General features: G+C 47.8%; 1 protein-coding gene across 1 annotated transcript; it reads left to right on the forward strand.

The window, feature by feature from the left end:
- The first annotated feature begins 4,236 nt into the window (after positions 1–4,236).
- LOC123180930 (heavy metal-associated isoprenylated plant protein 6) lies at positions 4,237–6,070 on the forward strand. Its single transcript, XM_044593118.1, has 4 exons — positions 4,237–4,550; positions 4,654–4,982; positions 5,102–5,180; positions 5,306–6,070. Exons 1-4 carry the CDS (start codon positions 4,397–4,399, stop codon positions 5,788–5,790), a joined length of 1,047 nt encoding a protein of 348 aa, XP_044449053.1. The 5' UTR covers positions 4,237–4,396; the 3' UTR covers positions 5,791–6,070.
- Positions 6,071–12,940: the final 6,870 nt, after the last annotated feature.

The following is a 12,940-nucleotide window of genomic DNA, read 5'->3' on the forward strand; positions in this document are numbered from 1 at the left end:
ACTTCCTATGTGTTTTGGTGCAAGTAATTTTTGGCCAGCTTCGGAATCCGCTAAATTTTAGATTTTGTAGGATATACATTTAAATACGCAGTTTTCCTCAAAAAGAAGGCATGCACATAGGTTGAATTTGATGCTTATCCCTTGTGGAATAAGTACTGATAGTTTACAGCTAGCAAACAGAGGTTGCTTGGCTAACATAATAGTTGTATCATCTTAAAAAGATCGTCAAATATTACGCTAGTGAAAGTCCATGGGCAAACTATGGTAGTACTGTTTATGGTATTGGCAAATTTTGTGGTGATTATATCAGATTAATTTTTCTACCTATTCAAAGGCTTTACATTTGTATGTTTGATTGGTAATAGGAGGCTTTTCTCAAGAATAACTTCCATTTTCTTCGAGCATCTGTTTTCATGGCCATCTGATGTTTATCTCTTTTTAATATTAAGTATGAGGTGAGGATATTCATTTATGTGCACATTTAGGCTACTATTTGAGAAAGTTGAGGATTCCGGTCCACATGTTAGCTCACACGTCCTATGAAGTGAAGACTCGAATATATGCAACTAATGGTTTTGCTTATATTCTCTGTTTATAGCTCAAACTAAATAAACATCTATATTTTGTTAGCTTATATATGCTAAGCTAGCCATTATGCAATTATGTCATCCTTCTCATTTATTGTTCAGTTTTTAAGAACAAACATCTTATGCTTCTGTTTATGTCTAATGCCATTGTGTTTTTCTTATATTAATCTTCAGGATAAATCCCATTAGACTATGCTCTACTCAGTTAACATGTTACTAAATAACTAGCCCTTGCTTAGTTTTGTTTTTCTAATTCTTTTGAGAATGCTCATAATTTTTAGTGTAAAATCACATTGCTTGTGAAAATATTGACTAGACACTCAAAACTATTTGGATTACTTATACCTTGGATAAATTTCTAGATGTAAGTTTACTTTTTGCCTTTCTTTGATTATGATTAAAAAAAGAAATCCTATGATACATGATAGACATGTATAAGGGCATTATCCCACGAATTCCTTTCAAATTGGTCACTCAGTTTGAAACTATAACATACATGATAGGCATTAACCATTACACTAAATATACTTCGCTCCTTGGTCTATGTTGTATGCTGACGCAATGGTTCAGAGAGAGTTTGACTAATTAGTATCTGCATTCCTCCGAATCCCAGTTTCAATCACAATTTGTCAGGTGGAAGGGGTAACAAAACGCATGCTCCAACATGTTCTCCTTTCTTACTACACTAAGTAATTCTATTTGCTTTTATGGAATCAATCAAATATGTCTATAGTATGGTAAGCGTGACGGAATTCACATGTTCATTGTGTTGTTGAAGATGCATTATGAAAGAGGAATGGACGATATATAGCATTCAGTTTATTGGCACATATATGATACTTTTCGGCGTTCGGCATCATGAGCGAAGTGGGTAAGTGTAAGCAAGCAATCATAGGAGGATGATATGTGCTGACAGCTACCAAGCTAGTATTTTTGGTTATTTTCACTTTATTGTACTCCTCCGTTCATCTTTGTATGCATGCGGCCCAATAATTCTTCTCACCCTACTTTGTAAAACTGGACAACAGAAAGTAAACACGAACAACCAACAAATTAAGCTACAATTTAGCCCGTTTCCCTCTCCTTCTTTATTTTTTCTTTTCTATTCCTTTTTCATTTTTTGTTTCTTTTTTTCTCTTTTACATTTTCGCTTCTCATTTCTTTTTTTTTTCAATTTTATTTTCTTTCTCAATTTTTTTTCTAAATTTTCAAAAAATGCCCGTGCTCATAAAAATGTGTAAAATCTCAAAAATTGTTTGTGTTTTTATTTTTTTAATAAATTCAAAAAATGCTCGTATTTTAAAAAATGTTTCAGAAATTTCCAAAAATATTTGTATTTTTAAATAAAATTAAAAAATGCCAAAATTGTCCCTGTTATCACTTTTTCTCACAAACTAAAAAATGCTCGTGTTTTCAATAATTTTTTGGGAATTTTAAAAAATGTTCGCATATTCAAAATGTCGTTCAGAATTTAAAAAAACATTCTGATATCTAAGAAATTACAATTTCAAAAATAATTTATGTTTCCCAAAATGTCTGTGGTTTAAAAAGTTTGTTTGGAAATTTTGAAGAAGTTCATGTTTTTCAAAATTTGTCGACAAATACAAAAAATGTTCCCGGTTTAATGATGTCTTCAGAATTTCATAAAATGTTCCTGGTAAAAAATTACAGGAATTCAAATCATGGTAGCAGTTTCAAATATTGTTCGAGTTTACAGAATGTGTTCAATTTTTTTTAAGAAAAAACTTTTTCTTTTCTTAAAATGTTCATGGTTTTCCAATTTTTCTGTTTTCATTTTTCCTGAAATTTCAAAATTTTGGTGACGCTTTTAGAAAAAAAGTGGTTTATTAAATTTACTGTTTCTAAAATTGTTTGGATTTTCCAAATTTTGCTCGTGCTTTTCAAAGAATATTCGTGGTTTTTCAAATTTACTGTTTTGGAAATTTTGTTGAATTTTCCAAAATTTGTTCGTGCTTTTCTAATAATGTTTGTGGTTTTTCAAATTTTGTGTTTTGGAAATTTTGACGAATTTTGCAAAATTTGTTCGCGCTTTTCATAGAATGTTTGTGTTTTTTCAATTTTACTGTTTTAGAATTTTTGTTGAACTTTCCAAAATTATTTGTGCTTTTCAAAGAATGTTTGTGGTTTTTGAAATTCTCTATTTTGGATTTTTTTAAAATTTCCAAAATTTCTTCGTGCTTTTGAAAAAATGTTCGCGTTTTGTTAAAAAGATTTTGGAGTTTCAAACAATTACTTCAGTACCTAGTCCAAAATTTAGCCACAGTACATGGTGTGGTCGCTTCAGTATCCGGTATGGTTCGTCGGTTCGCTACTACACTTGTCTCTCTTTTTCACAGTTCTCAAGTTTCGGGGTGTTCAACACACATTAGCTCCGCTGGGTATCATCAGGCACGCAGGACCCCGCGCTGGCTTGAATTGGCGACATATAAGAGCTCCCGAGATCATGTGTGTGTGTTACAGTAAACGAGGGTTTCCCTCTCTTTCTTCTTCAAGACTGAATCAAGCCTGGCCCAGGTTTCTCCAGAGCCCGAGCCCGAAAAGGGTAAGCCTCGGGAGCATTGAAGCACGCTCATTTCTCCAATCACGCACACAGCATGAGTGAAACCAACCCAGCGAGCGGCAGCCCAACATTTGGTCAAAGCGAGCAGCGCGAGCGGGAAGGAACTACGCGGATGCACCCAAAGCCGAAGCCACCACCTATAGTAAAGCGGGCCACGTGGTAGACCCATGCAGCCCATCATTCGTCCACTGCGGGCCCACTTAGCGTCACTGCTCGCGTTCGGAATTCAAAACACTCGGGGCAAAGCATTTGAAATTTTTGGTTCCCAGAGTGTCCAGCGACGAGGGCGAGGAGTGTGCACACGTGGACCCCGGAAGCTAGCCTCCTCCCGGATCGACGCCGCTTGGCTTGGCTGCCCCGATTCCGCCTGCATGCGAGGTGAAGCAAGCAACGGGCCGCCACCTGCTCGGCACCCAGCAGTAGTATTTGTATGTGTCCACCTCAAACAGCCACGGGTTTGCAGTAAAAGACGGCACCTACTTTTTTGGGTTTTTGCACGGCGTAGGAAACGGTGCCTGCCAGTGACTCGCAGAATCCAAACCGCTCCTACAGTGAGTACGGTTCAACTATGGACTGCTAGAGAACGGAGACCTACTTTTCCACCGTTGCAATCACCTCCTCACTCCAACAGCACAGCACAGCACGCAGATATGTAGACCCGGCAGGTTCGCAGGAAGCAGCATCAGCGTCGTCTCTCTCTCCGGAGAAATCAAACACAATGCGCATGGCAGGCTGAATTACGCTCCGTCCTAGTTTAGTCTACGGTTCGCTCCGTTCCTAGTCATCAAGGGCCACGTGGAAATCGTAGTATGCATGCAACGCAACGAAGCAGCCAGGAAGACGAAGGGAAGAGCCACGCATTGACCGGCCATTCAGCCAGCCTCAGCCGGGTCAGCAGTCCCAGTCAGCAACCTTCTACCCGGGTCTACACCCGACCGGACCCGTTTCCCACCGATCCAGACCCGGCCGCCATTGCCACTCAAACTCTTCGCCCTTCTTCACTCCGCCCACCCACCTCACACAACTTGTTGCACTTGTACGGTACTACTCTACTCCCTCCTCCCGTAGTACTCTATTTAACACCGCCCCCACCCCACCTCTCCTGCTCCTTCATTCCAAGCACCACCTGCTCCTCTCCTCCAACCCACGCGCCCACGCACGCACTAACTACCTCCCTTCCCCGGAGCTCGGCGGAGAGACAAGAAGCCAAGCCACCGCTACGTACGCCATGGGCGAGGACAAGAAGGAGAAGCCGGGCAAGGCAGACGGCGGCGACCAGAAGAAGGACGCCGCGGCGGCGGCCCAGCCCATCGTGCTCAAGGTCGACTTGCATTGCGCCGGCTGCGCCACCAAGGTTAAGCGGGCCATCAAGAACGCCCCTGGTACGCCTGCCTCTTCCTTTCATTCACTTGGTCTCCGCCTCCTTACGGTTCCATTCTTTGTGCTACGACTGATTTCTGACCGTTTGCCTTTGCTTCTCCGTAGGCGTGGAGTCGGTTAAGACTGACACGGCGGCCAACAAGGTGGTCGTCACCGGCGCCGCGGACGCGGCGGAGATCAAAGAGCGCATCGAGGCCAGGACCAAGAAGCCCGTTCAAATCGTCTCCGCCGGAGCCGCCTCGCCCAACAAGGACAACAAGGAGAAAGACAAGGACAAGAAGCCCGACGCCGGCGATAAGCCGGAGAAAGAGAAGAGCAAGGCAGCAGACAAGGAGAAGGGCGGTGCCGGTGCCGGTGCTGAGAAAAAAGAGAAAAAAGTGGAAACCGCCGACAAGCCCAAGGAGGAGGAGAAGAAACCAAAGGAGCCCAAAGAGGTCCGTCCCTGGCTCGACGACTCTGTTATATGGAGTAGTTAGTTACTTGCAGCCTGCAGGTGCTCTAAATGAAGATTTGGTCTCAAATTCATCTTGCCCTTTTTCCTTGATTCTATCAGGAGACGGTGACGCTCAAGATCAGGCTGCACTGCGACGGCTGCATCGACCGCATCAAGCGGCGCGTCAACAAGATCAAAGGTCGGTTTTCTGTTTCTTCTTTTTGGCCGCAGATTCATTCCGGCCTGGAAGAAGGAATCATTCAGTTGAATCTTGCTGGAAACTGACTGACACCTTCCTTCTTCTCTTGTTTTGTTTCTACGCAGGAGTGAAGGAAGTGACGGTGGACGCTGCCAAGGACCTGGTGAAGGTGACTGGCACCATGGACGCAGCCGCCCTGCCGGGCTACCTCAGGGACAAGCTCAGTCGGCCGGTGGAGGTGGTCACCCCCGGCAAGAAGGACGGCGACAAGAAAGACGACGGGGAGAAGAAGAAGGACAAGGGCGCTGGCGAGGGCGGCGAAAAGAAGAAGGACGGCGGTGGCGGCGGCGAGGACAAGAAGGACAAGTCCGCGGCGTCCGTGGCGCCGATGCCCATGGCGGACCCGAGCATGTACCAGATGCCCCCACAGTACGGCTACATGCCGTACCCCCCGGCGCCCGTCGGCTACTACGGCCCCGCCGCCCCGCCGCCGAACCCCGGCTTCTACCCGAACGCCGGGCCCCAGTACCCGCCGCCCTACGCGACGTACCCCGCCCACGCGCCCCAGATGTTCAGCGACGAGAACCCCAACGCCTGCTCCGTCATGTGAGCAGCCACGCCACGCCACGCCACGAGCCGACGAGCACGACGCGAAGCCCAGGCTCGCTGCCGCAGCATCAGTTATCAAACCAGAGAAGCACGGCCTGGGCTTAGCGCGCGGTACCATTAGCCTAGCTAGCAGCTGGTAGTTACGTAGCTTAGCGCACCGAGAATTAGCAGACATGTAAATGGCGACAGCGATCCCGTCCCGCGATGTTAATGTAATGTTCCACGATCCATCCGACAAATTTTGGCCCTGCACTCGTTAATTATTACAGTCGTTGTTGTCATGGCCGCCATGAATCGGTGCTCCATTAACGGTTCCGTGAACTGGTGGCGCGTCGCTGTTGCCTGTGAGGTCATCGACGTTGATCAGTGGCAATGGCAATGCCATTTTCGTCTTCCGGAGGGTTCGAGACGGCGCCTCTTGCGTCGGCCTTCTTTCTTCGGCCCCAAGGGTTTGTTTTATCTCGATGGTTCGGGTCGTCAGTGCGGTAATCGATTAGCGTGAGACGAGGACGTCTTGGATGTTTGCTTGCGGCACTGTCACGGCGTGTTTTATTTTATATGCGGTGCTAGCGTGAGATGGTGTGGCTAATTAATCATATCTCTGTCCATTGTTTAGCGCTGATCCGCCCTGTCATGTTCTTGCGTGGTATCAAGCTACGCAGTGGCGACGTTGGTCTCTTCTCTGTGGAGTTCAGTGACAGGGATGTTCAAGTTATTTTAACCATACGTGTGTTTCATCTGACAGCGCCACCGTGGAGTATTCTAGTGCTTGTAGGCGGATTTGCTAGTAGGGATGGTGTTTTACTATGTGCTGGTTTGCGGCTGCGAGTTTCTGAAACAAGCCTGTGCCTAGGAGCTTCTGAGATTGATAGTTGTACAAGTGGCTCAAGGGCGTACGACATGTGTAGGAAACCGGTCGATCTCGGACACACAATGAGACAACACACGGCATTCCAACACACGAATAGATTATGTTAAAAAAAACACGAATAGATTTTTTTTGAAGGAGATAGATTTGGCTCAATCAAACATTGGGTGGTCGATCGTAAGCGAGCCCTCTGCGATGCTCCAATTCAACTACTCCATGATGCCATTGTCATCCCCGTCAGGGATACGTGTGTGAAAGCGCACACACTATTAAGCACCCGTTTGTGTCATTGTCATCCGTGTCCAAAATCAACATAGGAGCAGTACTGGAGATTTGGGAACGCAAACATAGTTTTGCTGGTGGGAACCTATGTCGGCACACAGCATCCGTTGGCTCAATCGTTCATCGTCGTCGACATCAGAATTCTGAACCTGGGTCACTGTTTGTGCTGACGCAGCGCGCCGTTTATGGATGGGGTCCGTCCAACCGTTGATGCTGGCTAATCATTCCGTCACCTAATTAATCATGGCAGGTCGGTGAGCTCCTGTGCGGATCTGGGGTGTCAATGGGTCTTTTAACCGCGGAACTGGGTGTTAATCAAACAGTGATTTCCGGTAGAGTACATATTGTGTGTACTTTGTACATGCATCAATTGCCCTAAAATAATGTGAATTAGTAGCCAAACTAAACAGTGATTTGGTGACGGAATGTACTGTGTTTTGTACGTAGGCGTACTTTACGCGATATAAATAAATAATTAATTAAAATTAGCCAAACTAAACAGTGATTTCCGGCACGTACTGTACTTTGTACGTAGGTGTCCATCCATCCATCGCGCGATATAATGTGACAGGGTTCGGTATCGAAGCGTGAGCGTGCTATCTCATCCGCTCGTACACGCTCGCAGTCACAGCAGCTAGGACTGTTGCGCGGCAGTGCAGTGCTGGGCGCGAGACGGGGCGTGCGGCGCCTCTCGAGGTGCGTGTTCGTGTTTTCGAACGTGTGTTGGGTCACGGTGGCCGGGCTGTCCAGGCCGATCGATCTTGCAGTGTGTGTCCTGCTGCTGATTCCATCCAAGATGGCAGTCGACACGGACACGGCGACACACGCATTCTATTCTATGGAGCTTTTTTGAAACTCAAGGCACGCTCACTTTCGCGACGGACGCGATTTAAATAAAAAGAAGCGTTTCAGATAAACCTTCGCCGTACTACCAAGTAGTAGAAATTCACCAAGGGGACCTTGGTCTGGTCCTGCCGTATACAAAAGGGTGCAACCATCCACGAAGGACAAGGGGGAAAAGGTTCAACACAAGTTCCAACCGCCAACACACGGACGGGACATACACCCCTGTGTTTTGTACCCATCTCTAGTGGTACATTAAAAAAGGCTTTCGCCCTGCATTATATATAAAGCACCGATCAATCATAACTTAGATACAAATGCACTCCATCACAACACACGCACACATCCCAAGGCAGGATACGGAGACGCTAAGCGCAGCAACACTACCCCTAGTACTACAAGAGCAACCGGAGTCCTCAACCATGAGCATGCCACCGCGAAGAGATGAAGCCGCATATGACGAACCATGTGCTGCAAGGCGGCGCCTTCAGGAAGGTTACAATACCAGAGTGCAGCCACTGCCCGATCCGAGGATCAGAGTTTCCCCTGGAGCAACACGACGGGCAATGAGAGCCGCGACGACGCCTTCAAGAAGGGAACGAGCTTCGGCGCCGCCGGTCTGTCCGAAGATAGATCAGGTTTTCACCCCGGCCAACACTCACCACCACCAGACGCCACACCCCAGCGACCACGCCGTCCACACGACCATGGCCAATGGGCAGCACCTAACCACGGGCTCCGCCCATGAGCACCACGGAACCACCACCAGGGCCGCCGCCCCGGCATCCCAGACCTTGATACCACCTCGCTCGAGACCCACCGCAACCCCAACCAAAGATACGGGCGGAAAGGGCCCGCCTTTCGCACCCCTGGGCGGCCCCCAACTCCGAAACCCAATAGGTCGGCCAAAACTGGCCTCCATCGACCCATCCGGGGCACCGGGTGCGAGACGAGGTCGGTCCTGCTGCCGGGCGCGAGATGAGCACGGTCCTGCTGCCGGGCGCGAGACGAGGTCGGTCCTTCTGCCGGGCGCGAGACGAGCACGGTCTTGCTGCCGGGCGCGAGACGAGGTCGGTCCGGTTGCCGGGCGCGAGACGAGGCCGGTCCTGCTGCCAAGCGCGAGACGAGCGATGTACCATTGTTGGGGGAGGGCCGAACCTCCGACGAAGGGAGCAACCAGACGACGAGGAGAGGACTGAAGGTCGAAACGGGCCGCCTACATACGAGCCGACGCCAAAAAACCAGCCGCTGTCCCAGCCAGCCCGCCGAGCTGCCGTGATGCTGGCACGGCGAATGGAAGCCTCCACATCGGGAGAGCCGAGCCACCCCGCTGCCGCCGCCCACAGCCGGAGCAACAGACACGCCAGGCCGATGCCCCAACCCGCGCCGCCCGCCCACCAAACGTCGGCAAGGCGGACACGCACCACGACCACCACCACAACACCAGCGCCACCGCGCCCTGGCCAGGTCCAGCCGGAGCCTATTGGGGAACGTAGTAATTTCAAAAAAATTCCTACACACATGCAAGATCATGGTGATGCATAGCAACGAGAGGGGAGAGTGTTGTCCACGTACCCTCGTAGACCGAAAGCGGAAGCGTTAGCACAACGCGGTTGATGTAGTCGTACGTCTTCACGATCCGACCGATCCAAGTACCGAACGTACGGCACCTCCGAGTTCAGCACACGTTCAGCTCGATGACGTCCCGCGAACTCCGATCCAACAGAGCTTCACGGGAGAGTTCCGTCAGCACGACGGTGTGATGACGGTGATGATGTTGCTACCGACGCAGGGCTTCGCCTAAGCACCGCTACGATATGACCGAGGTGGAATATGGTGGAGGGGGGCACCGCACACGGCTGGGAGAGATCAGCATATCAACTTGTGTGTCTAGAGGTGCCCCCTGCCCCCGTATATAAAGGAGCAAGGGGGGAGAGGCGGCCGGCCAAGGAGGGCGCGCCAAGGAGTAGGACTCCTCCTTTCCTTGTTGGAGTAGGAGAAGGGAAGGAAGGGAGAGAGGAGGAGAAGGAAAAAGGGGGGCTGAAAGGATCGATATAGTTGACTAGAGGGGGGTGAATAGGCAACTAACAATTTTTAGCTTTTCTTTACCAATTTAAACTTTGCATCAAAGTAGGTTGTCTAGATATGCAACTAGGTGAGCAACCTATATGATGCAACAACAATAAGCATACACGCAAGCAAGAGATAAAACACAAATAAGCTTGCACAAGTAAAGGCACGAGATAACCAAGAGTGGAGTCGGTGAAGACGAGGATGTGTTACCGAAGTTCCTTCCCTTTGAGAGGAAGTACGTCTCCGTTGGAGCGGTGTGGAGGCACAATGCTCCCCAAGAAGCCACTAGGGCCACCGTATTCTCCTCACGCCCTCACACAATGCGAGATGCAGTGATTCCACTATTGGTGCCCTTGGAGGCGGCGACCGAACCTTTACAAACAAGGTTGGGGCAATCTCCACAACTTAATTGGAGGCTCCCAACGATACCACGAAGCTTCACCACAATGGACTATGGCTCCACGGTGACCTCAACCGTCTAGGGTGCTCAAACACCCAAGAGTAACAAGATCCACAAGGGATTAGTGGGGGGATTCAAATATCTCTCGGTGGAAGTGTAGATCGGGGCCTTCTCAATCAATCCCTAGAGAATCAACAAGTTTGATTGGCTAGGGAAGGAGATCGGGCGAAAATGGAGCTTGGAGCAACAATGGAGCTTGGAGGTGGAAGAGGTAGTCAACTAGAGGAGGAAGACACCCCTTATATAGTGGAGGAACAAATCCAACCGTTATCCACCAACTCAGCCTGCGCAGCGCGGTACTACCACACCAGGGGCGCGGTACTACCGCAGGGGCGCCGTCTTGAGCTTGTTCTTGATCTTGAACTTGCTCGGAGGAGAGAACTTGACCTTGGGCATCATTTGGTGTGTCAACACCGTCTTGAGCATGATCTTGCCCTTAGTCTTGTTCATGAGGTTGAGGGCCTTCACTTTGTTCTTCGGAAGCGTGTGGGCCTTGGGTTGGTGATGGCTCCACTTGAGTGGAGCATTGTCCTTCTCCTTCGGCCACAAGGGGTTCCTCAATGGGTAGGATAAAACCAACACCCATTCTTCTTATGGCTTGAGGAGGAATTTCATCACCTACATCACAAGTGCCACTTTGCTCCACATGGGAGCCGTTATTCTCATCAAACTCCACGTTACACGTCTCCTCAATAAGTCCCGTGGATTTATTGAGGACACGGTAAGCATGAGAGTTTGTAGCATAACCAACAAATATGCCCTCATAAGCTCTAGCCTCAAATTTAGACAACCGAACACCTTTCTTGAGAATGAAGCACTTACACTCGAACACCCGAAAATACTTGAGGTTGGGCTTGTTACCGGTGAGTATCTCATATGGAGTCTTGTTCAAGCCCTTGCGGAGGTAGAGCCGATTGGATGCATGACACGCGGTGTTGATGGCTTCGGCCCAAAAGTTGTATGGAGACTTGAACTCCGCCATCATGGTCCTTGCCGCATCCATCAACGTCCGGTTCTTCCTCTCCGCAACACCGTTTTGTTGAGGGGTGTAAGGTGCGGAATATTGATGCTTGATCCCCTCATCACTAAGAAACTCATCCAAGGTGTAGTTCTTGAACTCGGTGCCATTGTCACTTCTTATTGTCAAGATCTTTGCATTGTGTTGACGTTGGGCTTCATTTGCAAAGTCAATGACGGTTTGTTGGGTCTCCCTCTTCCTCTTGAAGAAATATACCCAAGTGTACCTTGAATAATCATCCACAATCACCAAGCAATACTTTCTACTCCCAATACTATCAAAGGATGGAGGCCCAAAGAGATCCAAGTGAAGGAGCTCCAAAGGCCTCTTCAAGTAAATGATTTAATACAATCAAACTTAGGTTTCATACCTGACTCCTTACCTTCGTCGAGGTCCCAATCTTCAGAGTTGCGTTTAATTCTATCCAATAAATCCGATTTAAATTCAATAGTCTTCATCATAAAAGAGCCAGCACAAGAAGTATCGAGCATGGTGCGATTGTTTTCAGAAAGCTGAGCATAAAAACTTTGAATAATTATTTCTCTTGGGAGCTCATGATTGGGGCATGAATATAACATTGATTTAAGCCTCCCCCAAGCTTGAGCGATGCTTTCTCCTTCGCGAGGCCAAAAATTATATATATAATTGCGATCACGATGAACAAGATGCATAGGATAAAATTTCTGATGAAATTCCAATTTCAATCGTTTGTAGTTCCATGATCCCGTATCATCACATAGCCTATACCATGTCGATGCATCTCCCTTAAAAGATAAAGGGAAGACCTTCCTCTTAATAACATCACCGGGTATACCTGCAAGCTTAAATAATCCACAAACTTCATCCACATATATTAGGTGCTCATTAGGATGCTTTGTTCCATCTCTTGCAAAAGGATTAGCTAGCAGTTTTTCTAACATAACCGAAGGAATCTCAAAGTGGACATCTTCATTTTCAGTAGGTTCAGTAGGTTGAGGAGCAACTCTTTGCTCTACTTGTCGGGGTGAAGATACCCCGAACAAGCCCCTCAGAGGATTACTTTCCATAGTAACAAGTGACAGTAAATTTCAGCACACTATATAAATTTTTCATTACCAAATTCCACCTACCAAAGGCGCTTCACTGCCCGGCAACGGCGCCAAAAAAAGAGTCTTGATGACCCACAAGTATAGGGGATCTATCGTAGTCCTTTAGATAAGTAAGAGTGTCGAACCCAACGAGGAGCAGAAGGAAATGATAAGCGGTTTTCAGCAAGGTATTCTCTGCAAGCACTGAAATAATAGGTAACAGATAGTTTTGTGATAGGATAATTTGTAACGAGCAACAAGTAACAAAAGTAAATAAAGTGCAGCAAGGTGGACCAATCCTTTTTGTAGCAAAGGACAAGCCTGGACAAACTCTTATATAGAAACAAAGCGCTCCCGAGGACACATGGGAACTATCGTCGAGCTAGTTTTCATCACGTTCATATGATTCGCGTTCGGTACTTTGATAATTTGACATGTGGGTGGACCGGTGCTTGGGTGCTGCCCTTACTTGGACAAGCATACCACTTATGATTAACCTCTATTGCAAGCATCCGCAACTACAACAAAAGTATTAAGGTA

The sequence above is a fragment of the Triticum aestivum genome, chromosome 1D, assembly GCF_018294505.1.
Source record: "Triticum aestivum cultivar Chinese Spring chromosome 1D, IWGSC CS RefSeq v2.1, whole genome shotgun sequence".
NCBI classification, from domain to species: domain Eukaryota; kingdom Viridiplantae; phylum Streptophyta; class Magnoliopsida; order Poales; family Poaceae; genus Triticum; species Triticum aestivum.